The sequence below is a fragment of the Saccopteryx bilineata genome, chromosome 1, assembly GCF_036850765.1.
Source record: "Saccopteryx bilineata isolate mSacBil1 chromosome 1, mSacBil1_pri_phased_curated, whole genome shotgun sequence".
Taxonomy (NCBI): domain Eukaryota; kingdom Metazoa; phylum Chordata; class Mammalia; order Chiroptera; family Emballonuridae; genus Saccopteryx; species Saccopteryx bilineata.
The window spans coordinates 18,764,290-18,790,142 of record NC_089490.1 but is presented as its reverse complement, the minus strand read 5'-3'; the positions used below and the strand labels follow the sequence as shown (position 1 = coordinate 18,790,142).

Below are 25,853 nucleotides of genomic sequence, written 5' to 3'. Positions count from 1 at the left end.
GAGAAAAGATCTGAAGGAGGTGAGGAAAATAATGATATGAATATCTAAAGGGAAAGTGTTTGAAGGAAGGGAAGAGCAAAGGCCCTGCGGTGGGAACAAGCAAGCGTACCTATGTGTCTGGATAGTCCTAGGAGATGAGGCCAGAGAGATAAATAAGGGCTAAATAGGCTGAGGCCTTATAGGCTGTTTCTCTGTGCATGAGATGGGAAGCCACTGTCTTTGAACAGATGAGACATCTAATCTGACTTATGTTTTAACATAATCGCTCACGCTGCTTGATTGAGAATAGACCAAAGGTGGGAAAGAGCAGAAGCAGAGGAGCAGCGCTAAACCTTGAAACCAATGAGAGATGAGCCCCTAGAGAAGCCCTTGAGCTGGCACAGTGTTGGAAGATGCTTTTGTAGCTAACATGACAGGTGCTTAGCAGGCCCACAGGTTTAGATGTTTGGGATACTGCAAACACTCTAGAACACTCTCAGGGCAACGGAAGGATGGGGTCAACAGCACCTAGAGGTTTAAAATAAGGGTCGTTAGAACACTGAGGAACTGGGCTGAACATAGCTCCCAGTGGATTTGGCTGGTGGGGATAAGAAGGCAGAGGAACCTTTTCATGGTCTGACTAGAGAAGAGGAGTCAGGATGGCTTGGAGGGTTTGGGGCTCTCTTCTCCAAAGAGTCCTGGGAAGCATGGTGCCCAAAGATGCCCAATCATTTTTGTTTGCCTGGGATGGTCATACTGATACCTGTCATCCAGGCATTATTACTACTTGTGCCCCATTCACTTCCAGATTGGCCCAGTGTAGACAAAAACTATATGGTCACCTTACCTATTGGGCTTATTACCAAAAGCATTCTTATCCAGAGATTATTTTTCTCAGGCATTTTTCCAGGGGCATAAAGCACAAGATGGTGGCAGGAGTGTCTGTGTTCACAAAGAAAAGGTAGTAATAGTTGCTAAACAACAAGCACACATTTTTGTTATTACACAAACACATCGCTTTATTTATTTATTTATTTATATACAGTGAGAAGAGGGGAGATAGTGAGACAGATTCCTGCAAGCGCCCCAACCAGGATCCACCTGGCAATGCTGTCTGGGGCTGATGCTCCAGTACCAAGCTATTTTTGGCACCTGAGGCTGACACACTTGAACCAACAGAGCTATCCTCAGTGCCCGGCACCAACACTCTAGCAAATTGAGTCACTGGCTGCGGGAGTGGAAGACAGAGAGGAGGGGGAGAGAAGCAGATGGTCTCTTTTTCTGTGTGCCCTGACCAGGAATTGAACCTGGGACATTCATATGCGAGGCCAATGCTCTATCCACTGAGCCACTAGCCAGGGCCCAAACACATAGCTTTAAGTGCAGAGACTTGACTTCTCTTATTTTTCCCACGTTTATGGAGGACTCCTGTGTGCCAGGCACTGTAGCAAATACCAAGGACACAGAGAAGCAGAAGGCACTGCCTCACCAGGAGCTCCCAGTCCTTACAGCGTTTGGGCCGCCACCAGGCACTCTGCGTGCATTAGCTCACGCAGTCCTCACACCTGTCTCCCATGAGCGTGTATTATGGGCCTTGTTAGCGACCAGCAGCTCACATAGGCATAGGGATTTGTGCATAACTACGGGAGCAGTTAAGTCCAGGTCTTCTGAGCCTAAATTCTTATTTTCAGGGCTGCACCTGGCCAGCGCGGATGAATATATCTCTATACCATTATCGGTATCGCAGCCACAGTGATGTGCCTGGGTCAAGGGAGGAAGAGTAAACTGTCGGGGGGAGGACAGTGGGCGGAGGGGTCCTTTCCGCTTACTGTGCCCCTGTGAGAAAAACGTCGTCCCTGAGGACAGCTTCTTATATTTTGGCTGTCATGTATAAGATAATAGCCCTGGATGGGGAGGAAAGGAAAAAAAACTGCCATGTTTCTATCCCCATCTCAGGCCTTGATTCACTGTGTGATTTTGGCCACATCACTTAGCGTCTCTGGGCCTCAGCGTTCACACCGGGGATGCAGTCCGAGCTACTGCTCTCTATTGCGGGGTGGCCAGAGGGCTGGGAGTGAGGACGCGGGGCTGCTCCGGAGCACCTGCAGGGTGGAGAGAACAGCGTGGGGAAGATGTTCCGACTGAAGGGTGTCGGGAGGCAGTGCAGAGGTGGGCCTGGGCTGGTCCTCTCTGAGGAGGTGACCCCTCACCCCACCACACCCATAGGCCATGTTTCCTTTGACACTTGAGAGACTGCCCTAGACCTTCCCCTGGTCTGATGACTGACAGCTTCCTTTTTCCACTGCTCGGTTCCAGCCCCCCGCCCCCGCCTCTGGAGGCCCTCTGACAGCGCCGGCTATTTATGGCGCCTACTGGGGGCCTGGATTCCAGGCTGGTCCTTGGCTCTTCTTTCCGAGTCAGACCAGTTTCCCCTGCAGGCCCCGGAATGCAGCAGCTAATCTGGGGGATCAGATGCCGGGAGCCCAGCTCCTCTTCCTGCACCTGCCGCTCGACTCTTTTTAGGGCAGACCCCTCCACCCCCACCCCATGTTAGCGCTGTTGAGTAAGTTTCTATCAATATGGCCCTCCTGCAAAGGCGGAAACTGGGAAACGAGGGCGGTATCTAGTTTAAAATTATAGAAGGAGTCAGTGGATTGCTGGGGTTTGAACCCGGGTTTGCCAGCTTCCAAGTTCCATGCTTTCCCCACTGTGTTATCCTGCCTGGAGTTCAGTTCTAGGGCACAGCCCTGACAGGGGCCCTGACATGGTCTAAGCAGGTCACATAAATGAACTCGTTTAGTCCTCCCAAGGATGTTGGGGTAGGTTGTAGTAGTATCTTCATTTTTGGGGTGAGGGAATCGAGGCCAGAGAGGTTGAGCGACTTGCCAAGGTCATGTGGCTGTGGGAGCTAGAGAGCTCGGTGCTCCCACAGCCGTGCGCTCCCCCTTCACCATTCATTCAGCCCCTGCTGCTACCGGACTCTGGAGGCCGGGCCCTGCGGGTCCGTGCAGGTAGATCGGCTGGGAAGAAACTGGGGCGTGTGGGGGGCGTGTGGGGGGCGTAGGCATGGAGGCACCGGCCAGCTGGTGGAAGGAAACCAGGGAGGGAATCCTCCTAGTCTGTCCCTGTGGGCCCCAGCCCCTCTGTCCAGACGATGCTGCTCCCAACCCTGACATCCTTGTGAGGACTAAGTGAGTTAATCTGTGTGACCTGCTTAGATTAGCGCCAGGTGGCAGCGGCTGGAAGGAGCTGGATTAGGCCCAGAAGAAGCCGCAGCCTGCTTCTCCCTGTCCCATTTCCCGTGGTCATTTCAGGAAACAGTCAGAGGTGCTGGCAGTGGCGGCAGCGGCGGGAAGAGGGCCAGGCACAGCTATCCCTTGGGTCTCGGTTGGACGTCGCGCTGCCCTCATGGGGGAGGGCGTAAGAGGCCGGGGTTGGGGGTGGGGATGGTGGTGGAAAATATCATAGTAGCCTCACCAGGGGAAGGTTTAAATTCTCACCCTGTGAAACAAGACACCGCGGGAGCACGGTGGTGGAGCGGGTGCTTTATGTGCAGGGACAGGTGGGTCCCCAACAGTGCGTTGCCCCAGAGATCCAGCTCGCGAGTGCCATCCCCTTGGTCACTACTGAGACGAGGTACACAAACAACAGGCTAGACACCCCCTGAAGGACAGGAGCCTGCCCCCTCCAGCAACTGCTCTGTTGACATAAACAAGGGGGTGTCCGGAGCTTTGGCTGGATAGGAGGAGGGCGTCAAGGGTCTCCCTGGTCTGAGGTTGGGATTGGAGGGAGCACTAGAACCACAGGGGAGGACAGGATTCTCATTGTCCTCTTATGCAAGACACATTGCTCTGAGCCAAAGGGTGACACCCGGGACTTTAGTCCTGGTCACCTCGGTCTTCCATTCCAGTGGCCACTCCCCACGCTGCCCGGCTCCCTGCACGGTGCCTTTGAGGAAAGTAATCTGATAAGAATCATGCACAGTATGGTGACTAATTGTGTTCCTCTCTGAGGGGCGCTCGCACGGTCAAAGAACCTACTGGGAGAAGGCGAGAGACTTTACAATTGACTTTTGAGAGGGAAGATTTTCGCCCTTAGAAGTGTGTTGAAGTAGGTGCAGGGGGGAGTAGGGGGGTGTTTCTGGTGCTCACCATTCCTGGCGGTACTGGGGACCTCGGAGATATAGACACTAGGGGGACAAACGAGGCTGAACAGACACCAGTGAAGCTCCTGGTGTGACAGAGGGGCTTCTGGCTTGCACGCTGGGTGTGTGAAGGGCCCCTGAAAGCCAGGAAGCGGGAAGGCGCCTCTGTGACGTGGGAGCCACTGTTGAGGATCAGCAACAAATTCTTAGAACGAAAGAGTCCTGTGTTTGTTTTCTGGAACCGCAAGAAAGGGGAACTCTGGGGAGGCTGCGAGTGGGCTTGGGGTGCAGGGAAACCCTCGGAGATAGAAGGGGTGGCGGCTGCCACAAAGGAAGGAAGACTATGGAGCCCTGGTCTGGGCCTGAGAACACATGGGGGGCTTTACCATCCACTGTAGCATCACCTCCACCTGCCCGCAGGTGGGCGGGGCCAGAAAGGTGCAGAAAACCGGTCTGCACTCTGCCCTCTGAACATACCTCTTCTGGCCCGCCCTCCTCACCTCTCCTCTGGGCATCTCCGTCCTGCAGACATTGGCAAAGGGAGGAAGAACGGAGCATTTAGGGGAGGAAAGGAGGAACTGGAACACAGTAGGAGGAGACAGACCACCCCTGGGGCTGCTATTTTACCTGGTGCTGCTCCCCCACCCCCTAGACCCGGGGCGGGACAGCTGCAGGCAGAAGAGCCGTCTCTCCTGCCCACGCAGTCGTCCTCTTCAGACACCATGTGCCCGCTCAGCGGCAGATGGAAAACACTGCCCAAGGACAGAGAAGCCCACACGCATGGTTTGGATGGTGGAGTCCAGGGACACATCTGGCAATGATAGGAGGCAGCTCCGACTCTGTTTAGGCACAACTCTGAGTAACAGGAGAGGAGGAGGCGTGGGCGGCGTGTGCTCCAGGCCAGGTCTGGGACTGGGGCAGGTGGTGGTGGGGCACAGGGGAAGAGGCCCAGGCGGGCTGGGAGGCTGCGGGATTAGAAGCTCCCACCCCAGCACCAAGGAACTGGTGCAGGGGAGGATTTTAAGGACGGCTTTGGGGCCACAGGGGATGAGAGTTTGGGGTTGGGATCCTGCCCTTTCCATCTGTTTCTGCACTAAGCCAGGAAGCCCTGTAGTTTGGCTCACGCCATGTCAGGTAGCCATGCTATTCCAGGACTCGGGACACTGCCCAAATGAAGCTTCCTTCTAGAGCCAAGTTTCCAAAACGAGAGGCCTCCTGACCCCTGGGTTTGTGGCATGAGCTCACCCTGGAGAGGCCAAAGTCACGCGACAGGCATGGTGCATCTTCTTGGAGGGTCCGCTTAACTCCTAGGCTTAGTTGGTAACATGGATAAAATTGGTAGCACTTATTTATAATGCTTAGATGAGAAGATGATGATGATAATAATGACAAATATTTCTAGGATGTTCAGTTGCCTGAGGTCACACAGCGATAGTGGACCCGGATAAGAGCCCATGTAATGTGGCTGCTGGGGGTGAAGTGAGGTAGAGCGGGTTAAGGGGGGATAAATGGGGATGGAAGGAGACTTCACTGGGGGCGGGTGGACACCACACAATATAATATATAGGTGATGTGCTACAGAACTGTAGGCCTGAAACCTGGGTGATATTGACCAATGGCACCCCAATAATTCAATTATAAAACACTTATACATTTAAAAGTTATATGTATAAATGAGGTTATAAACTCAACTAAAACAGCATTTGAAAATGTAATTGAGGTGAAGATGATGCCTATACAAACGTGTGAGAAAGAGTCAGAGACTCTGCGTGTTTGGCACTGGTCCGGCCAGCTGGTCCACGGAGCTGAGGGACAGGGCGCTCCCACTCCTGGCTCTCAGGAAGTTTGGAAGTGCTATTGGGTCGTGAATTGGGGTGGGTCTCTACTTGTCACATGAATCAGAACCATGTGTGCTTTTTAAATGGGTGGCCCCCTGGGCCCCCTGCTAGAAGAGCTAACATTAGTTAAGCATTTCCTCTGTGCTGGACGTGTTTTTATCTATGATCTCATTTATTTTCTCCAAGGATTCTTCTCTGAGTTTCCTATTTCACAGAGGAGGAGACTAAACACAGACAGTGAAGTAAGTCGCACTGGGTTACCAGTCAGTAACTGACAGAGTCAGTATCCAAGGCCAGGTTTGTCTGTCTCTGGAGCCCGGCGTAGCGAACCACGGCACCCGGCAGGTAGCTCGTTACCCCGGATGCTCTGATTCTGTGGGTCTGGACTCCTGGCCTTCAGCAAGTGCCCCAGGCGGTCACTGGGCCACACTTGGAGAAGCACCGCCCTGTGGCAGCTGTTCTCAATATGGCTGCACTTTCGGAGCACCTGAGAAGTTTCAAAAACTATTCATGCCCTTCCCTTCCTCTAAGAGAGGCTTTTTCAATTAGTCCAGAGTGAGGTACGGGTCAGCATTTTCTTTTAATGGGACAATGTCTCCACTTAATCAATCAATCAAATCAATCACAAAGATGTATGAATGCCTGCTCTCTGCCCTGTTCTGCACTGGGGCTGAAGCTGCAAAGGTGGGCGGGGCACTGCGCGTGCCCTCTGGGAGCACAGGTGACCAACCAGCCCGCTGGGCAGAGCGTGCCAGTGTGCAGGGGGAGGGTGCAGCTTTTTTTCTCTCCTGTTCTTCCTCGGTGAGCTCAAACACAGACAGACTCTCCAGACGATGGTGTCCACTGGCTTCTCCCCCTGTGAGGTCGTTGGCCTCCACCCGGGAAGACATAGTTGTTTCCAGCCCCAGAGCCTGGGTCACAGAAACACAGGTTATCAAAGCGAAAAGTTCCCCGTAGCGAGCGGCTGACCGGAGTGGCAGGAGCTTGTTAAATCTAAAGATGTCTGAAGCCCACCCACAATATTCTGACTCCTAGGTCTTGGGCGGGGTCTGAGGTATATGCATTTTTAATAAGCTCCCGATGGTTCTGACACACACTCAGCAGTGGTTCTCAGACCCCCTGCACTCCCCGGGGAGGCTTGGAAAACCCCGGTGCCCAGGCCCATCCCTAGAGAGCCTGGGCAATATTTGCAAAAGCTCCTAGGGCCATCCAGCTGACCGTGTCAGGATTCCGGCGTAGCCACAGGATCAGTCACCCCTTGTATACCACGGGAGCTTTGAAAAAAGAGGAGGTGAAAACAGGAGGTGGGGAAGACAAAAATAAAAATGCCAACGGGAAGGTTTAGAAAGAGAAGCAGGAGAGCAGACGGGCCAAGACGCTCCTATTGGGTTCACCGAGCCTTACACGTCCCTCTTCTGCGGCATTTTTCCTATTATATTACAATAGTTATTCATTATTGATAGTTCTCTATATACTATATATAATAGTTACTGATGTAAAAAACTAATGGGATGAGTAAATAGAAACAAGAAATAACCTATATATTATTTATATTAATCACAGAAGGCCTAGTATGGCATATATAATGTATAATATATTTCATAACGGCATTGTGTAGTAAATATGGTCATTAACAATATAATATGCTAATTAAAATAAGTTAATTAAATAAAATTAATATATGTAATATAATATATAATTAATATATATAAACGTGATATGTAAAGTTATTCTTTTTTACTTTATCTATTTTACTGTTTTGCTTTTATGTGACTTTTCAAAAAGATTTTGTTCTTCAGGTAATATTTGGGCCACACGTGGGAGGGCGTGGGAGTGGCGTGGAGATGGTGCGTCACCCTCCTCATACATGTGTTCACACATTTGTTCACATGTGCGCCCTTACACACGTACAGACACTTCTATTCCCACTCTGCGGCCCGAGACATCCCACGCTCACACATACGCTCATACCACCTCCTCAGAGTCAGCCTCAGGAGTTTATTGATTGATATTACTATGTTAATATTTACTAATACAGGATTTATTGACTTTACAGTAAGTGTAAAGTGGTTTCCTTCCTTGTTCCCATTTCTCTGAATTCTGATGAAAACGAGCACCAGGGGACTCAGAGCAGTGAGCATGTTGGGGTGAGTTTCCTGCAGGGCCTCGGCAGTCCCGGCCCCGCCCCCGGCCCCGCCCCCGCCCCCCGCCGAGCCCCGCAGCCTGCCTGCCTGCAGCCTCTTCCCCCTCCACTGGCCTTCCTCCTCCTTTCCTTCCTGCCTGCCTCCTTTGCCCTGGCGCCTCAGTCGCCCTCCTCCCCCGCGGGCGGGGGCGGGGGCTGGTGCTGTGGACAGAGGCTGTGCCTCCACAGGCGGTAGGTGATGGAAGCGGTGACCGTGAGCCAGGCCAGGTAGGGCAGCAGGAGCAGGGCGGCCAGCTTGTTGATGGGGTGCCAGATCAGCGCCGTGCTCACCACCAGCCCGTAGAGCAGCAGCAGGTGCAGCAGGGCCTGGGCAGGGCGCAGGGCGGTCAGGGCGGCTGGCCGAGAACCCGGCTCCCGACCGTCCTCTCTGCGGCACCCTGGGCCCCACGAGTCAAGGTCCTGGGGCCTGGGCTCTCCACAGGAGCTCAGAGAAGTCAGCCCGCCTGACACCTGCCCGCCCTTGATTGACCCACTGTGCTCTCTGTCCCTGGGCCTGGCGGCCTCCCCGGCTACTACCTCACTCTCCATGCGCCTTACCAGACCAGGAGCGTGGGCTGCGAAAAAGAGGATCAGGACGACCCAGCTGGTGGCGAGCTGCGCAGCGTAGAGGCCGAAGGGCAGGGCCAGGGGCCTCCTGAAGCCCCCTCCCAGGTCCTTCCACACCAGGTAGGAGGCATAGCTGTGGAGAGAAAGTGGCAGACATGCTCAGAGGGAGGGCGCTCCATGGCACACGGAGGAAGCCCCCTGGCGTGAGGACTCCTGGTTACAAAGAGAGAACCCTCCTGGCTGAAATGATGGCAAGTGTGTCTAGGCATCACTGGAGGGCTGGGAGGAGATGGTGGGGGCAGCTGGGCGTGGTGAGGTGGGGGGGGGGCGGGGGGCTTGGGCAGAGCTGGCTGGCTTTCTAGGCAGGAATAGAAGGGACCCAATGATGACGGGCAAATGGGTGCCATCCCTTTGGAGTATGCGCCAGAAGTTCAGATATAGGGGGCTGTTCCCACCCCAGGGGTCCCAAGTGGCATGGGACATGGGTGCTTACCCCACGACAAAGTAGATGACTGTCCACACAAGCAACAAGGCTTTGTGGCCCGGGCACCAGGGCAGCTTCCTCGGGCTGCCACACCAACCAGATAACCTCTGAGGGCCGAGGAACCCGAGCAGGACGGTTCCCAGCTGGGGCAGGGCCAAGAATATGGCTCCTTGAGGCAACATTGGCCCTGAGGAGGCAGACTCTGGGGGACAGAGAACATGCTCGTGGTGAGTCTTCCCCTCATCCTTTCCTGTGTCTCCCAGGGTCTCCTCCATTCTGACACTAGTCCCTGGCCTGAGCATCCCCCCTGCCCGCATGGGAGGTCTAGGCATGGAAGCCATCTCCCCTGCTTGGACCATCCCGCCCTCTCCTGGGAGCCCACACCGCCTTGCCCCTTTCTGGTTTCTGCGGACTTGTTTTCCCCACACCTCTCATTTGGCACTCAGGATACTGCCTAGTACTGACAGCTACTCTGAGCTACAGCTACTCTCCCCCAAGGTGTGTCTGAATTCTGGAGCTCGGGTCCTACAACAGGCAGCTCTCGGCAGGCCCTGGATGGGGACAGTGCATTAGACTGAACCTGCCCAAGCTGATATAACCGATATGGAAGAACCACGTTCGAAAGGCGGGATCCTCAGATCCTGGAAGGTCTATTCAGGTCAACAGCGGGGAAGCCTGTCTGCCCAGGGCTTATCTCACCGTCCAGACTGGCAGACTCCAGCGGCCCACCAGCCTGAGTGCCTGCCGCCCTCAAACTCAGCTGAGTGACTCTGTGGGCTCTTCTCTCTGAAGCCTTAGGTCTCAGCTACCCCTCAGGGGCTGGAGGAGGTCCTTCCTACATCTGTCCACTTCCGGAGGTTCCGTGCCACAAACACAATCACATTTCTCCTGGCCCGACTTTTCAAGGAAACAAGTGCTTGATCTTTTATGAAGAAGATGCACGCTCCTTTGCATGTTGCTCTGCGTGTCATTCCCATGTGGGACAGACCCTCCTCCAACCAAGGCCCCCACCCCGTGACATGTCAGCCTCCTCCACACGACCGACAGGATTGGAAGGAAGGAAAAGAAAACAGTGGTTATTCTGAGCGTTCTGAAGTAACTGGCTGCCTACGCCTCGCCCTACTGCTGTGGCCCCCAGCCACGTCCTGGAAGTTCTAGGTGCGGGGCTGGTCAGCCCGCCGGCCTGAGCACCCTTCTCTGTCTCTTTTTTCTGCTCCTCGCTGTCTGTCTGTTCGTCTTCTGCCTTCCTGTCGCTCTAGCTCCGTGGTTTCTATTATTCTTTCCAGTGTTGGGACCCACCTCACCCTCCCACCCACCCTCTGTTCTGCTCGCCACCATTTCCGGAGCCTCCTTATTCCCGGCCTGCGTTTCCCTTACCTCAGGCAGCACACTCCCAGATGGGGTGCCCGGTGATATATGGTGTGTGAAAGGCAGAGGAGGGCGGGGGAGGGGGCCAGGGTGGAGTGGGGCTCCCAGCTGGCCCGCCTTTCTCCAATGGCAAGGGCGGTGATATTGGCTGGGAGCCCCGGAGTTGCCTGCATCGCCCTGAAGGTCTCTCTCAGACTGGTCTGCCAGTTGTGCCTCTGGAGAGGCCCCTGGACGGACGGCTGACCCTTTGGCACCATGAGACGCAGATCTCCTGAGACAGCTCAGCTCCAGGCTGCAAGGCTACTGGTGGCTTTGCTTTCTGCATCCCGCGAACCAGCTTTGTGTCCAAAGGGGTGGTGGTGGTGGTGGTGGTGGGGCTTGGAGTTCTCCAGTACTTTCCTGTAACTGTGATTGACCCCAAGCACCTGCTTTAGAAGTGAATTCATAATACATGGGCACAGCCCCTGGGTAGAGCCTGCTGGTCAGCCTGGCATTTCCTGACCTGGAACTCAAGCTGGCAGACCTGTCCCAAACCACGAAGACTGTGACTCAGAGGAGAAGGCACCCTTCTGTGAGGCTCAGATGGAGCTCTGGCCAGGAGAGACCAGCGCCTCCTCTCTCTGTCCCCGGCGGAGCTCTGAGCACTCACTCTCCCTTGCTCCTGCTTTGGGCCCGAGTCCCCTTCCAGGCTGGCCGCTCTCCACACCCCTCTTGCCCGCCTCTCCACTTTGGGGACCCCGGGAGTGCGCTGGCCTCCACTCCGGGGAAAGCAGCAGAAGGGAGGGGCTGCAGTCGGGCACAAGAGGCTAGAGAATCATTAACTAAGATGAAAGTAGCAACAGTTACTTATTTTTTATGGGAGATAATAACGGGGTGGGGGTGACTGGGGGAGCTCATTGTGGTTCTTCAACTGCAGGCGGCCAGCCCGTGGAGATAAGCATTACCGTTCAATGAGCACCCGGTGTGCAGCGAGCGCTTTACATCTATGGGCTCAGGAATGACAATGATAGTCCCTCACAAGACAGATACCACTTGTATCTGACAGACCAGGGCAGCGAGGCTCAGGGAGGTCGAGCTTCTCGGCTAAGATTACCTCGCTGACAGGTGGGGCACCTGGGTTGAGCCTTGGCAGTCTGGTCCCAAGTGTGTCTTTTCTCTTAGCTGGTCCACTCGTTCATTCAACAGGCCTGTGTGGAACACCTACAATGGGCCAGGCTGTCCAGGAGCTGAGGGTGCAGTAGCAAACAGCTACAAAGAGATCATTTTGCACAGGGACCATTCCTCCCAGTGGCCCGTCTTTCCTAGACAGGGTTCCTAAGGAAGGTCTCAGGCCCGACATGGCCTGAGGCTCAGACCCTCGCCCAGTGTCCCCGCCAGCCCGGAGTGCGGGCGGTGAAAAGAGCACCGGGTGGGGAGCAGATGTGGGTACACCCTACTTCCACCGGCAGCTTGTGATCGTTACCCCTCTCAGCGCCTCTGTCCCAGACTCCCTGGACTGGCCCCACGGGCAGCACCTGGGAGCTCCCTAGAGATGCAGAATCTCAGGCCCCACCCCCACCTGTGGGACCAGATCCCGCATTTTAACTATATCACTGGGTGGTTCCTGTGCACATTCTAGTTTGGGAGGCTCTGGTTAAGGTTCCTCCGGCATTTCCGTAGCCTCTGCCCAGGGAGGGCCACTCACCAGCAGGGGGCACTGTAGGGAAGGTGTTCTCCTGTACACAGGTGCTGTACCCGTCCCTAGTCCCTAGGTTGTCTCCTCTTTGTCCCCTCCCTTCCAGACCTATACTGCCAAGTCCACGGACTTCTGGGATCCTGGGCTACTCCCTCACCTTGGCTGGGAGGCAGGACTCTGCCAGGAAGCACTGGGCCACTCCCGCCTGGTTCTCCGCCCACCTACACCTGTCTGCTGGCCTGGTGGCAGGGTCTGGCTGACCTCTCTTTTTCTCAGAGAAGTAATTACTGTTCCCAGCTAATCTGGCCGCGTCGCGTCACGGAGCACCTGCGTGGTACGGTAAGCACAGCCCTGGGGCAGCTGGGGTTGGGGTGGGCATTGTGATGGGGTCACCTGGGGCTCACGGGAGGAGTCAGACCAGCTCAGCCAAGCCTGCCAGAGAGGGGAGACCCGCTGCTGGAGCAGGAGAGGGGGAAGGGGCTGCGAAACGCCACTGCCCAGCGGCAGTGAGGACCAGCGGACGATTCTGTGCACTGCGGACATGTATGCTGTGCTGATGGACGTTGCCCATGATGGGGGTCTGGGCTTATCCATCTCGGTACTTTTCATGTCCTTCAATGACTGGAGATGTCCAGTGATGTGGGATCGGGCGAGGTGACTTTCTCAGGACAGGTAACAGCTGCACTCCAGAGGACCCTCATCTTGGGGCGCTGGAGGCGTGGGTAATAAGGGGTCGGGCATGGGGCTGGGAAGCTCTGATCTACATTGACCCGGTTGCCATGCTGTCAGTTCAGGACCCTCCTGGGGTAACGGGGAGGACGGAGTGAGGGCCGAGGCAGCCTGCAAGCCTGCAGAGAGCTGTCAGCCTGGGAGGAGGGGGGCTGCGCTGGGGGAGGAGCCAACCTGTCCCGGGCCAGGTAGTGAAAGGGGTTCACAGGAGAAGCCCAGCGGGGCTTTGGGAAGCTGCAACACACCCCAGCGCTCCAGGTTGGGAGGCTGGGCCGGGGGACTCGGCTGCACCACGCAGTGGGGTGGAGGGATTTGGACTCTGGTCTCTGGAGGCCCCAGGAATGTGACTGCTGTAAAACCAGAGCAGAGCCATGCCCTCCTTTCCCACGGCGGCCCAGGCTCTGCCTCCGGTACCTCGGTACCTCGGTGGGCAGGGGCGGGGAAGGGGCACAAAGGATGTGCCTTCAGTTCCTTCTCTTTATTTTCACTTTATTTTTGTTTCTCTCTTCCCACTTCATTTCTACTAGAAGCGGAAAAAGAGACCCCAGGGGAAAACAAGGGGCAGGAAGAGAAAGGGAGCATTTCTAGAAGTCCTTGTCGTCCCTGCTCATCCTCCCTTCTGCCTTCTGTTGTGGCTTACCAATCTCTGCCCGTCCTCACTGTGCGGAGAAAAGCTGGCTTCCTTGCTTCCACTGTGAAGTGGAAATAAAAGTAACACCCAGCTCGTGAGGCTGCAGGGAGGACCCAGGGCGAGAGGCCACATAGAGTGCTTTCACACGTGGTGCGGAGGAAAGCCCCACGAATGTTAGCGCTTATTATCAGTCATGATTCCTGTTATCTTTAAAGTGGAAGAACCCACAGGCGTGGGTGGGACACAAAGGGAAGCTTGCTGCTCCGGCCCCATGCCCACCAGATTCGGGGCATTGCCAACTCACCCACTTCACCTGTGTGCCCTGCAAGCGGCCCACAGCACTGTCTGCACAGTTGGGTCCCAAGGCAAAGGGAACGGTGCCCAACCTTCCCTTCCTGCCTACGTTCTCAACCAGGACACGGGGAGACAGATCCCACCCCAGTCCTCAATCCTCAGGAAACAGAGGAGCTTCTGTCTCTGTCTGGGAGCAGCTCAGAGGGGGGCTTAGGCTCTGTGGGTCTCGGAAGGAAGGAAAGAAGGATGGAAAGAAGGAAGGAAAGAAGGAAGGAAGGAAAGGAGGAAGGAAAGAAGGAAGGAAGGAAAGAAGGAAGGAAAGAAGGAAGGAAGGAAGGAAGGAAGGAAGGAAGGAAGGAAGGAAGGAAGGAAAGAAAGAAAGAAGGAGTGAGGGAGGGAGGGAGGGAGGGAGGGAAGGAAGGAAGGAAGGAAGGAAGGAAGGAAGGAAGGAGGGAGGGGGAGAAGGAAGGAAGGAAGGAAGGAAGGAAGGAAAGAAAGAAGGAGGGAGGGAAGGAAGGAAGGAAGGAAGGAAGGAAGGAAAGAAGGAAGGAGGGAGGGGGGAAGGAAGGAAGGAAGGAGGGAGGGAGGGAAGGAAGGAAGGAGGGAGGGAAGGAAGGAGGGAGGGAAGGAAGGAAGGAGGGAGGGAAGGAAGGAAGGAGGGAAGGAAGGAAAGAAGGAAGGAAGGAAGGAAAGAAGGAAGGAAGCAAGGCAGGAAGGAAGCCGGTGGACAGTGGGGAACCAGGAGGCTAGGAGAGCCCAGCTCCCCGTGGGAAATCTGAGAAGAGGGCGTGTGGAGGAAAGTGAACGGACCAGGGAGTGAACGAGCCCCATTCCCCCTGAAGCTCCTTGAGCCGAGTAAGACTGAACGTCCCACAGTGCCCGGCACACAGCTGGTCCTCAGAAAATGTTTGAGTGGCAAAACCACACGCGACAACGTTAAATCAGGAGTTACTGAGTATGAGGGGATGGTAGTGGAGAGAGATTTTGGAGGCAGAAGACTGTCTAGGGCTGGGGAGCCGGGGGTGGGGGGTGGGGGCTTATTGAGCGAGAGAGGCCCAGGTCTGGAGAAGAGGCAGGTGGGGAGCACAGGTGAGGAAGGAAACAGACCAGCCTGAGTGAAAGCCAGAGGTGAGAGCTGATGAGGTGTGAGGAGCTCAGGCCGGCTGGAGTGGAGAGTGTTAGAGATCAAGGGAGGAAGAGGGAACGCAGGAGGGGGAGGCAGCAGCGGGGGGGAGGCAGCAGCTTCCGGGGGGCCTCCGGAGCCCTGGCATCTGTGCAGGGGCTACTGGAAGGCCCGGGCCCAGTCTGAGACCCCCCCCCCCCATGGGTGGCCGGGGAGCCGCGGAGCCAGGTGGGCCATGGTCAGCCTATGCATTAGCGCTGCCCCACTCCAGCCTCCCTGGGGCCCCCCACTTCTGTTCTTTCACTTTTCGCTTTTGTTACGCTTGTCTCTCACGTATCCCTGTGAGCTCCCTTCTGGCCTCTCTGGCAGAAGGCGGGGCATAAACAAACAAGCCTATTTGGATAGTGCTTTATCATCTACAAATGCTTTTCACATGATCTCATGTTAGCCTCAGGACCGCTTGGAGAGGCCATTTTTCCCCACTGGTAATAGCATTTTCAAAAGAGTTGCTAAGTTAATATAAAATAAATGCCTGGTGTGAAAAGTTCAAAGGATACAGAAAAAAGAGTGTTTAAAAACACTGACGGTCAGCCATGGCTGGTTGGCTCAGCAGAAGAGCATTGGCCGGCTTGTAGATGTCCTGGCTTCGATTTTTGGTCAGGGCATACAGGAGAAGTGACCATCTGCTTCTCCAACTCCCCCTCTCCTCTCTCTCTCTCTATCTCTCTTTCTCTGCTTCCTGAAACCATGGCTTGTTGGAGCAAGCTGGCTCTGGGCACTGAGGATGGCTCCATGGCCTTGCCTCAGGCACTAAAATAGCTCCGTTGCCGAACAACAGAGCAATGCCCCCAATGGGTGGATCCCAGTCGGGGCACATGCGGAGTCTGTCTCTCTGCCTCTCTGCTTCTCACTTGAGAAAAGTAAAACAAAGAAACAAACAAACAAAACATTGAAGGTCCTGGTTCACACCTCTCATCCTCTCAATATCTTGTCTCTTTCAGTAGTAACCAGTGAGACTAGGCTCGGGTGTACCCTCCCAGCCCTAAACTCCAGGAATCATTGGCCCATGTGGCTACGGAGTGTTTGAATTAGAGCAAGGCCCGGTGGTGCTGTGCTCTGAGTATAAAACACAGAGTGCAGAGCCTTCTGTGGAAAAGGAGTGTAGACTTTTCATTGATGATTTTATATTGATTATTTGTCAAAATGATAGTATTTGGAATATATTGGGTAAAACAAAATATACTAATAACATTAATTTCTCCTGCTTCTTTTTACCTTTTTAATGTGGCCGCTAGAAGGTTTCAAGTTACGTATGTGGTTCACATCATATTTTTACTGCATGTCACTGCTCCAGCTCTTTCTCTGTGATTAACATCCAAGGTTGTCAGAAGTAGATCTATAGTTGTGAGTATGCAAAAGAGTTTATTCTTGTACTATTATTTGTTATCAATTATTGTATTATTTATTTGTATTATGTAAACCTACTTCAAAAACATTTGTTGATTGATTTGAGAGAGAGAGAGAGAGAAAGAGAGGGAGAGAAACATTGATTTGTTGTTCCACCCATCCATGCACTCACTGCTTGATTTCTGAATGTGCCCAGACAGGGGTTCCAACCTGTCACCTTGGTGTTTCAGGATAATGCTCTAACATACTGAGCTATCTGGCCAGGGCATAACCCTACTTTCGCCGAACCCTGTATAGACACTCAAAAAATAGGTATCTATACTTGTATATAGTTTTCTTATTTACATAAAGGAGAACAGAGGATGTCTTGCTCCCTGGTAGAAATTGCTTTTCTACCTAGAGATTATTTTTCTGTATCAGCAACTGCAGATCAAGGTAGATATTTTGACAGATGAGGAAACCGAGGCATGTTAAAGCAACACAAGCTCACTCAGCCAGTGATCACCAAACTTTTTACATAGGGGGCCAGTTCACTGTCCCTCAGTCCGTTGGAGGGCTGCTACATACAGTGCTCTTCTCACTGGCCACCAATGAAAGAGGTGACCCTTCTGGAAGTGTGGCGGGGGCCGGATAAACAGCCTCAGGGGGCCGCATGCGGCCCGCTTGCCTGCCGTAGTTTGAGGACGCCTGCTCTAAACCCCAGCTCTTTCTGCCTCAGGGCAGTTTAATTAAACGTTTAGGTCACAAGGAGCTGTGGTAGGTTCTTGAGTGAGAGAGAGGCGGAGTTCTGTTAGAGGAGTTGACCTGTCTGGGGTGTTTGGGGCGCACTGGGATACAGGCCACTCGCTCCCTCATTGCCGTCGTTTGGAAGCCAAGTCTGGCCCCTACAATTGAAAAGGCTTAGCCTGGCATTGACCCCCTTCCCCCACCTTTGGCCTTGGCTCTTACAGGAGTACAGGGGAGCAGGCAGCATCAAGTGACCAGGCAGATGTGCTCCCATGAGACTTCCTTCCAACCAGCCCAGTTCCTACTGCTGCTGGGGGTTCTGGTGGCGAGTGCCCTCCTTCTGGTCCAGTGCCTTCGATGGCACTGTCCTCGCTGGCCGCTGCGGGCCCGCTGGGAGCTGGAGACCCACGAGGAGACGGAGTTCAGGCCCGCCGCCCTACCAGAAGATGAGTCCCCACGGCAGTGCCCGCCGGCCACCCTGTCGGAGATGGCCGCCTTCTACCAGGAGCTGCACACGCCCACCCAGGGCCAGACCATCGTCCGTCAGCTGATGCACAAGCTGCTGGTGTTTTCCGCCCGCGACGTGGATCACCGCGGCGGCTGCCTGATCCTCCAGGACGCGGGCATCTCTCTGCTCATCCCGCCAGGTAACAGCGCCCGCTCGCTTCTCAGCACGTAGCTGTTCAGGCTGCGCGTGGTGCAGGGCGCCGCATGGACGAACGCGTCCTTCACCGATGTCTTCCTAAGTCTGAACGTTGTTTATATTTTTAGTAGGACTTGATCGACTCCAAAGACGGATGTATTATATATTTTTGTGACAACTTCCTGGCAGGTGGACACACAGTGCCTTGTTCTAATGAACACTATGTTATGACAATCCTCCAATAAGGGAAAGTAAAGTGGAGGAAGAGCACTTTTTGCAGATTCACACGGGCGCTGTGTGGCTGGTGGCAGCTCCGCAAGGAAGGCACCGTCTCCCCTGGGCTCCCGCGCGCCATCCCGTCCTGGCCTGGGCTCCCCTGGGGCAGGGTGTGCCTACCTGTCATGCCCACCCGACATGTCACGCCTGTCTGTCTCCCCAGGGGCTGTGGCTGTCGGCCGCCAGGAGCGGGTGTCACTGATCCTGGTGTGGGACCTGTCGGACGGCCCGTCACTGTCCCGAGCCCAGGCGCTGGTGAGCCCCGTGGTGGCGTGCGGACCCCACGGGGCCTCTTTCCTGAAGCCCTGCACCCTCACCTTCAAGCACTGCGCCCAGCAGCCCCGCCACGCCCGCACCTATAGCAGCAACACCAACCTGCTCGATGCTAAGGCCTGGGAGCCCCTGGGGCAGTCCGGGGTCCACGCCTCCCTGGACGAGTGTCGCATCCACCTCTCCCACTTCAGGTAGCCTGCGCCCCATGGCCTGTCCTTTCCGTCTGTCCCATCCTCGTCTCTCTGCGTGGATCTGCCCCTTTATCTGTCCGAGATGGCCTGCAAATCCCTCATTTCCCCGTGTCCCTCCTCAGCCCCTCTTCCAAGCGTCTGACATTGTGTCGCTCCGGCCCTGTGGACTGACATCCCCCCAGGGTGTCTCTGCCTGTCTAGAAGGGTCTGACTTAACCTCAGCCCTCTTTCTGGACGGGTCCTGTCCAATCTCCACCTTTGTATCTTCAAGTTGTCTGTGTCCTGCTCTCCTGTTCAGAACTGTCCCCCAACCGTCTAGGGCTGCTTGACCCCCCTAGTGCTCTAAGACGCCATCCATCTCTTGTCTGCCCTTGGCTCTGTTTTTCTAGAATCTTAAGCCCTTCTTCCTCTCATTCTCCTTGCTACTCATTAGTCAGAACAGAACCAGCCATCCGTGGGGCCCTTCCAAACACGGTGGCCCTGAGCCCACCTTCCTACTGTCGTAGGCCGGCGGACTGCCGCCTCTTCTCCACACTCTGTGATGGTCACCGCATGTGACCCACTTTTCACCCCTTTACCAACCCCCCACCCCCCACTTCCTTCCTATACACGCCCTGGCCTGCTCTGCTGGCCTCCCTGGGGGCTCCCCCCCCCAGCCACAGGCCTCCGGCACAGCAGGAGCTGGGCAGCCAATGCGCTGGCGTCCCAGCCTCCCCTGCACGGCCCCTGACGCTGTCTCCCCTCTGCTCCGCAGCCTCTACACCTGCGTGCTGGAGGCACCGGCGGGCCACGAGGCTCGCAAGTGGCTGCAGCTGGCGATGTTCTGCTCGCCGCTGGCACCGGGGCAGACCCACCTGCAGCTGCGTGTCTACTTCCTCAACAACACGCCCTGTGCCCTGCAGTGGGCGCTGACCAACGAGCAGCCCCACGGCGGGCGCCTGCGCGGGCCCTGCCAGCTCTTCGACTTCACGGGGGCCCGCGGGGACCAGTGCTTGAAGCTTAAGTACATCTCTGAGGGTGAGGGCGGCTGGGGCGGGGCGACAGGGAGCCCGCTAGAGGGAGGGAGGGGCCGGGGCCTCCCCATGGGGTGGGCATTTGGGGGCCTCAGTTTCCTTCTGGAGACTCCTGGGGGGACTCCGGGCGGGCCCCCTGGCTTCTGCTGCTGCCCCGAGGAGCCCCCACACTCTGCCCTCTTCCTCTCCCTGTGGCTCACTCAGCCCTCGACTCTCCCTGGGGGGTCAGGGTGATAGAGTAGGGGGGGGAGGAGAGGTGAGGCACCCCCGGAGGGAGGGGGAGGCCTCTATTGTTCCACGTGGCTGGAGCTGTGTGGAGGAGTCCCTGTCTATGTGGCACAGGCTGTGGGGATTGCCCGGGGGCCTAGGGCATTTGTATGGGCACACGTGCACAGCTGCGTCTGGGGGCGGTAGATGAGAGGGTGAGGGGTTGGAGGGGCAGGGACAGGGTCTGGGTGTGTATAGGAAGTATGGGCGGTAGAAGGAAGACCGCTCACAGGGCCCCCTGCCCCGGCTCTGGGGACTCCCACTCACTTGAGACCCCCCATCCTGACTTGGCTCCCTCCTGGTCCCTTATTGCAGCACCCAGCCTGGCACCTGCCGCGGAGCGGGCTTCCGTAAACACTTGGAGGGCCCTGCTCTCTGAGGCCCTCCGCTCTCTGTCTCTCCCCAGGCTGGGAGAATGTGGATGACAGTAGCTGCCAGGTGGTTCCCCATCTCCACATCTGGCACGGAAAGTGCCCCTTCCGTTCCTTCTGCTTCCGGAGAAAAGCAGGTAGGCCAGGCGCCGGAGTCCACTTCCTGCCCTCCCTTTCCCCTCCCCTCTCTTCTCCCCTCTGAGTTCTCCATCCCCTCTCACCCCTCCCCCATCTCCTCTCTCCTCTCTCCCCTCTCCCCTCCCCCCCTGCTCACCCCAGAGCTCTGCAGCCCCACACTCGGCCCGGCATGCAGACCTGTTCAAGGTGAGCAGCCAAACAGATCTTTGCGGAGAGAGAGATGGAGTCAGTCCTGTCCAGCTTGTTCAGATTCCAAAGCCTCACTGTAGGGTCCCTTCTGGGTCTCCCGCCCCCTTATGCCAGGCCTTTCCCTCCCTCACCTGCCCTGCCCTCTCCTTTTTTGTAGCCAGCGAGAATGAAGACTGCTCAGCACTGACCAATGAGATCATTGTCACCATGCACACCTTCCAGGATGTGAGTTGCCGCGGAGGGCAGAGGAAGAGCAGGCCTTGGGGGGAGTGCTGGGCAGAGTGGGAGGGGCGTCTGGCACCGTCAGTATGGCCCTAATCATGTCATCAAGCAGATGAAGATGGCACCTCTAAGTTACCCTCCACCCCTGACTCTCTCTGGTCTGGTCAGGGGTGAGTCCAGTAGGAGGGTGAAAGAACCATGCCTTCCCTCAGCCCAGGGGGTCTCGGGCATCAAGAAGGAGTGGTCTCTCGCAAGGCTGACTGTCTCCGTCCGAGAGAGCGGGTCGTGTATCTTTGTTGTGGAGCGTGACCAGCAGGGGGGTCTTCAGTAGGCGGGATGGGAGGTAGGGGTCCTACTCTCCCAAGGGGAGATATGAAGAAATCAGGAACAATGGTGGCAGCTTCGTGAAGAGCAGGCAGACACCCCTCAGGTGTCCGTTGGGGAGGAGGAGCCAAAGAAAGGAGGAGTGGGGGGAAGGGGACTTGGATGCCTGAGATCAGTGTCTCTATTTCTAGATGAATTCCCCCCTGTCAGGACCACCCAGGACTTCTCCTGGTGTCTTAGGGTGCACTCTGTTTGGTCTTCATGTCCCAGGTCCCAAAGAGCTCAGTAGGCAAATGAGGGCCGGAGGTTCCGGGGAGAGGGACGCAGAGGGTGGGGGCTCCTGGGTGGGGCGAGGCTGCACCTCCTGGTAAAGCGGCTCTGAGTGACAGGGTGACAGACATCATGAGAAATGGAGATAGGTTCCGGGATGGCTTCTGATCCCTAAGTGAGTTCCCAGCCCCTCTGTTTGCGCAGGGCTTGGAGACCAAGTACATGGAAATTCTCAGATTCCAGGCGTCAGAGGAGGATTCCTGGGCAGCCCCGCCCACAGTCTCCCAGCCAGCCCCCTGCAACAGGTGAGGGGGGCGCTGCTTGAGCTGCTGCCTGGGGGGGGGTTCGGGACGCCCACCCCAGTGCCTAGCGCCTACAGCCGGGGACAGCATTTGGGGGCGTGTAGAACCAGACTGGTGCCTTTGACCCTCTGCTCTGAGAAGACCTTGTCTCCCGACCTCAGGCTGCCCCCCCAGCTCTTCGAGCAGCTGCAGATGTTGTTGGAGCCCAGCAGCATCACAGGCAATGACTGGCGGAGACTGGCCTCTCACCTGGGGCTCTGCGCCATGAAGATCCGGTAAGAGAGACTAGGTCTGCGGGTGGGTCTGCGGGTTCTCAGGATGGTGGCCACTCCCATCCGACTGACCACAAAAGGGCAGCTGTTTTAATTTATCATGGTGTTCTTAGTGCCCATAATGATGCCTGGCTTCTAGTAAGTGCGCAGTAAATACTTGAAAATAAATCAGTTAGCATGTAAGTTACATATTGAGTGCTTGACATGCTGTACCCTGAGGGGTAGCACAGCAGACTGTAAGGTAATGTGAGTATGCCTGTAGCTGAGTGCCTGGCACATGTTAATAAATGTTGGCAATAATGGGGGCAATGCCACCGTGGCCTCTGTCGAGAGAAATCATTAGGAGAACAAAGATTCCCAGCTGAGCCCCAGAACCCAGACTAAGAGTGCAGAGCACAGGGGAGACTTCACCCAGGAGATGGGACTAGAGCTGGGCCCAGCTGAAAACAGGGTGGATTTTAAAATCACCTATTTATTAAATATTTATCAAGTACCTACTATGTCCTGGAAAACTATGCTAAGCTTTGGGACACAAGAAGAATGGTCCCAACCCCCACGAGCTCACAGTCTAATAAGGGTCGCAAAGAGCTTCACAAAATAAAGGCAAATGTTCCCTGTGCCTTACTGTATGTATCCCGCGTCGCAGAGCAAGCTGAAGGCAGATAGAAGCACAATATAGCTAAAGCAAGAATAATAGCAACTTGCGGAGATGATGAGCAGAAGTCTGAACAGAGGGGAGCAGGAGGACCTCCTTCCCCTGGGAGGTGGGAATTAGAAAGGGCCTCAGGGAGGTGGCAAGGGGGACCGGCCATTCTGTTTGGGCAGAGCAGCAGGAGGTGGTGGTGGGCTGTGTGCAAAGTGGTCGATGGTGGGTGGAAGAAGGGAGGTTCAGGGTGGGAACAGGAAGAAACAGAAAAACAGGACGAGCTAGAAAGTCAGGGAGGGTGTGAGCGTGGGCAGTGGGCAAAACAGGCTGGAGGGTGTTCGAGCAGGGGAGGGTCTTGGTAAAAGCCATGGTTCAGAACAGCTGTTTCTCCACTGGTGGCGGGATGCTGTGGCCTGGGAAAGAGGAACGGGAAGGGGGAGTGTGTTTGAGGGTGGGGTGGGTGGCAGAGGGGACAGTTACAGGAGGTCAGAGCTGGAAGCCCCCTGAGAGGACCTCTCAGAGGAGACCCAGGCTTGGAGAGGAGTGAAGTCACAGCCAGGGCAATCTCAGATTTTAAAGCCCTGGGCCCTCCTGCCTGCCTTGAGGCTCCCAGAAGGCGGGCAAGAACAGGGTCAGGACCAGAGCTGTGGGAGGGGGCGGATCCGCTGCAGTGCCCTCTCGCCCCGCCCCCGCCCCCGCCCCCTGCGGCCAGGTTCCTGTCCTGCCAGCGCAGCCCGGCAGCGGCCGTCCTGGAGCTGTTTGAGGAGCAGAACGGCAGCCTGCAGGAGCTGCACTACCTCATGACCCACATGGAGCGGCTGGACTGCGCCTCCGTCATCCAGAGCTACCTGACCGGGACGCAGGGCGGCAGCCCGGCCCCGGTCCGCGGGGGCACCTGGGAGAACCAGGGCCTGGAGCTGGAGCTGGACGAGAAGCTCTGAGTGCCCCCTGGGGCGGGGCAGGGCAGGGTGGGCCGTGGTCTGCAGCACTCTAGGCACTGGGGTGTGTCCGGACACCTAGCAAGAATGTAGCAGATGTGCCTCGCTGTGCCCACCAACCTCATCAGAACCTTCAGACAGCGCTTGGGGACACTGTGAGCCTGGACTACCATCGCCAGTCTCCCAGGGTCAGGACCAGCCTTGTGACCCGCTTTGTCCTGCCTGCAGATCTCCTCCTAGATGGCAGGGGGCGCAGGAGCCCAGGAGATGGCCCTGCCTGCCCAGCCTCGGGGGAAGCTATTCAACAGACTAATGAACTGTTAGGTTGTGATGTTGAAGCCCCTTGGGGGCTGGTCAGTCCACAGCGTTCACTGAGCACTTGGAGATGCCCAGGAGTGGACCGGGTATCATGTACAATACTGGACTAGATGAGAGAGTTTGGAGCCTGGACAAGCCCCCGGTTCTCTCGTGGGAGTCAAGATGCGCTGGGTGTGAGCTGAGGGCAAACTCTAAAGCAGGGGCCTCAAACTCGCGGCCCGTGGGTCGCATGCGGCCCACCGAACAATTTTGTGCGGCCCGCAGACTAATCCACGAAGTTCAAAATATTTTGGATAAAATTTAAGTAAGCCTAGGGGCCTACTTGTATTTTTCATTTCTCTAGCATCCTAGCTAGATATTAGCTTGGTTAACAGCAGTTGTGATGCGAACTACAGTTTCTGGTCGTTTTGTGACACTGAGTAAACTGCATGTACGATTGTGCTTGTTGTACTGATTTTTTTTTGTTTTCAACTGCAGTGAGAAAAGTGTTGCGTAACAGTTGCCTTTTGTAGACCTAGTGCGGCCCGCCGAAGGGCTATGATCTTGCTCTGCGGCCCACATGCTGAGTTGAGTTTGAGACCCCTGCTCTAAAGCAAGGCATACAGTTGGGAGTGTGTGACACAGTTTATTATTGTATTATTATTTATTAACTATTGTATTATTTTTCCTACGAACAACTGCAAACCTACTTTTGCCCCAGCCTGTCTGTCCTGTGGTTAGGGCCTGTGGGTGTGGTATGAACGCACTGTTTTAGGGGTTGAGAAGAGAGGGAGCTGAGTATGGGCTGGAGCAGAGAGGACGTTGGAGAGGGGACTTGGACACACACAGAGTGGTCCAGAGATATGTAGGTGGGCTTAGGGGGACATGGTGACTGGGCTGACAGTTGGAGCCAACAATGAACGGGGAGGGCCCGGCCGCACGGGTGTCAGGAGAGGGTCCCCAAGGGCTCCAGGCCAGATCTAAAGGTTGCTGTCCACCTGTCTCCTTTGCCTTCTTTTGTTTCTGTATCCAGCCTCGTCTTTCTCTCTATGATACCATTATGTCTGTTATAAGACATCAAAGCCGCAAAGAAACTTCGAGATTATCGTTCTTGCCCAACCTTGTCATCTCTTTATTCCAAACTGGGTGAGTTTGCAGTCTCTCTGACTTCCTTCTGCTGTCACTGTCTCCTGCGGTCTCCTTCCCTGAATCCATCTCTCCTTGGCCCCTTTTTGTCTCTACCTCGCTGTGCCTGCCTTTGTGTGTTTCTTTCTCTGAAACCCTCAGTCATTCCCCTCAGGCAAGCAAGTGTCTCTAAAGCAATGTTCTCTGTCAAAGGCCGTTGAAAGGCACTGGCCTACCTTAGGAGTGAATGGGTGGGGTTTTACCTCATGACTCAAGATCTAGCTCAGGGTCAGGAAATAAAGGATAGGGATTGAAGATCATCCTGCCAGTCAAACAAATATTTATTCAGCACCTACTACGTGTTAGACACTATGTAGCAAAGAGATTAATAGTTGGGTCCTGAACAGAGAACAAAGGGTTTGACTCCACTCTAGCAATTCTTTTGTTTGCAAACAGGTATTAACTTTTTTCAAGGGCAGGCAAACAATCTCTCTGGAAACACGAGATGATTTGCTTCTGTATTTAATTAATGAACATTAAGACCCCCCTTTTTTTTGATGAACAATATTGTATAATAAAATATGAAAATTGCCTTTCTTTGGTACTATTTTGCTCAGATTGATGCATTTGGTTGTGGGCATGCATGGTTTTATTTGGTAAAATTGTACTGACGAGGGCAGGTTGGAGGAAGCATTTTGTGGATTGTCTGGGTCCAGAGTGGTAAATCAGGGCAGTTTTCCTTCTATTAGAAGCAAGTGGGAGGGGTGCCTCCCACCACGCCCTCTTTCCTTAGCCCCTCCCATCCTCTCCCATCCTTCTCATTAGCCCTCCCACCCCACCAGGGGCCGACAGCTGCTCCAGGTTGGTGCCTTGGCCTCCTTCATCTGCACTGGGCTCAGGTTGGGTCTGCTAAGAGCAGGGGGGGAGTCAACCTTTTTATACCTACCGC

At 55.4% G+C, this 25,853-nt stretch overlaps 2 protein-coding genes, 1 long non-coding RNA gene and 1 other non-coding gene across 11 annotated transcripts; 2 read left to right on the top strand and 2 right to left on the bottom strand.

Annotated features, from left to right (window-relative positions):
- Positions 1–1,265: 1,265 nt before the first annotated feature.
- TRNAA-CGC (transfer RNA alanine (anticodon CGC)) lies at positions 1,266–1,341 on the bottom strand. Its single transcript has one exon. It is a non-coding gene; the product is annotated as a tRNA-Ala (tRNA).
- Positions 1,342–8,245: 6,904 nt separating this feature from the next.
- Positions 8,246–12,331, bottom strand: TSPO2 (translocator protein 2). Of its 5 annotated transcripts, none has more exons than XM_066242670.1 (4): positions 11,656–12,331; positions 9,204–9,396; positions 8,702–8,843; positions 8,246–8,470 (listed from the first exon to the last, which is right to left on the bottom strand). In XM_066242670.1, exons 2-4 carry the CDS (start codon positions 9,374–9,376, stop codon positions 8,264–8,266), a joined length of 522 nt encoding a protein of 173 aa, XP_066098767.1. In that variant the 5' UTR covers positions 9,377–9,396; positions 11,656–12,331; the 3' UTR covers positions 8,246–8,263. The 5 variants fall into 5 exon arrangements, with proteins under 5 accessions (XP_066098767.1, XP_066098419.1, XP_066098599.1 ...); XM_066242322.1 differs by having other exon boundaries at positions 8,246–8,843; positions 11,656–11,788; positions 12,247–12,331; XM_066242502.1 differs by having other exon boundaries at positions 8,246–8,843; positions 11,656–11,749; positions 12,247–12,331.
- Positions 8,262–10,077, top strand: LOC136312841 (uncharacterized). The gene is made up of 3 exons (XR_010727071.1): positions 8,262–8,371; positions 8,586–8,830; positions 9,458–10,077. It is a non-coding gene; the product is annotated as an uncharacterized lncRNA (long non-coding RNA).
- Positions 12,332–12,440: 109 nt separating the features above from the next.
- On the top strand, positions 12,441–25,516 carry UNC5CL (unc-5 family C-terminal like). Of its 4 annotated transcripts, XM_066242007.1 has the most exons (10): positions 12,464–12,576; positions 16,310–16,418; positions 17,372–17,794; positions 18,230–18,530; positions 19,285–19,547; positions 20,217–20,318; positions 20,666–20,733; positions 21,529–21,629; positions 21,788–21,901; positions 23,257–25,516. In XM_066242007.1, exons 3-10 carry the CDS (start codon positions 17,410–17,412, stop codon positions 23,483–23,485), a joined length of 1,563 nt encoding a protein of 520 aa, XP_066098104.1. In that variant the 5' UTR covers positions 12,464–12,576; positions 16,310–16,418; positions 17,372–17,409; the 3' UTR covers positions 23,486–25,516. The 4 variants fall into 4 exon arrangements, with proteins under 4 accessions (XP_066098077.1, XP_066098104.1, XP_066098289.1 ...); XM_066241980.1 differs by lacking the exon at positions 16,310–16,418 and having other exon boundaries at positions 12,441–12,576; XM_066242192.1 differs by lacking the exon at positions 16,310–16,418 and having other exon boundaries at positions 12,464–12,571.
- Positions 25,517–25,853: the final 337 nt, after the last annotated feature.

Excerpts from the sequence above, each read along its gene's own strand:
- TSPO2 (XM_066242322.1), bottom strand. The coding sequence starts at position 9,376 with ATGTTGCCTCAAGGAGCCATATTCTTGGCCCTGCCCCAGCTGGGAACC. Across the intron at positions 8,844-9,203 it reads GTCATCTACTTTGTCGTGGG|CTATGCCTCCTACCTGGTGT; the intron begins GTAAGCACCCAT and ends TTCTCTCCACAG.
- UNC5CL (XM_066241980.1), top strand. The coding sequence starts at position 17,410 with ATGTGCTCCCATGAGACTTCCTTCCAACCAGCCCAGTTCCTACTGCTG. Across the intron at positions 20,319-20,665 it reads CTGCTTCCGGAGAAAAGCAG|CCAGCGAGAATGAAGACTGC; the intron begins GTAGGCCAGGCG and ends CCTTTTTTGTAG. Across the intron at positions 21,902-23,256 it reads CTCTGCGCCATGAAGATCCG|GTTCCTGTCCTGCCAGCGCA; the intron begins GTAAGAGAGACT and ends CCCTGCGGCCAG.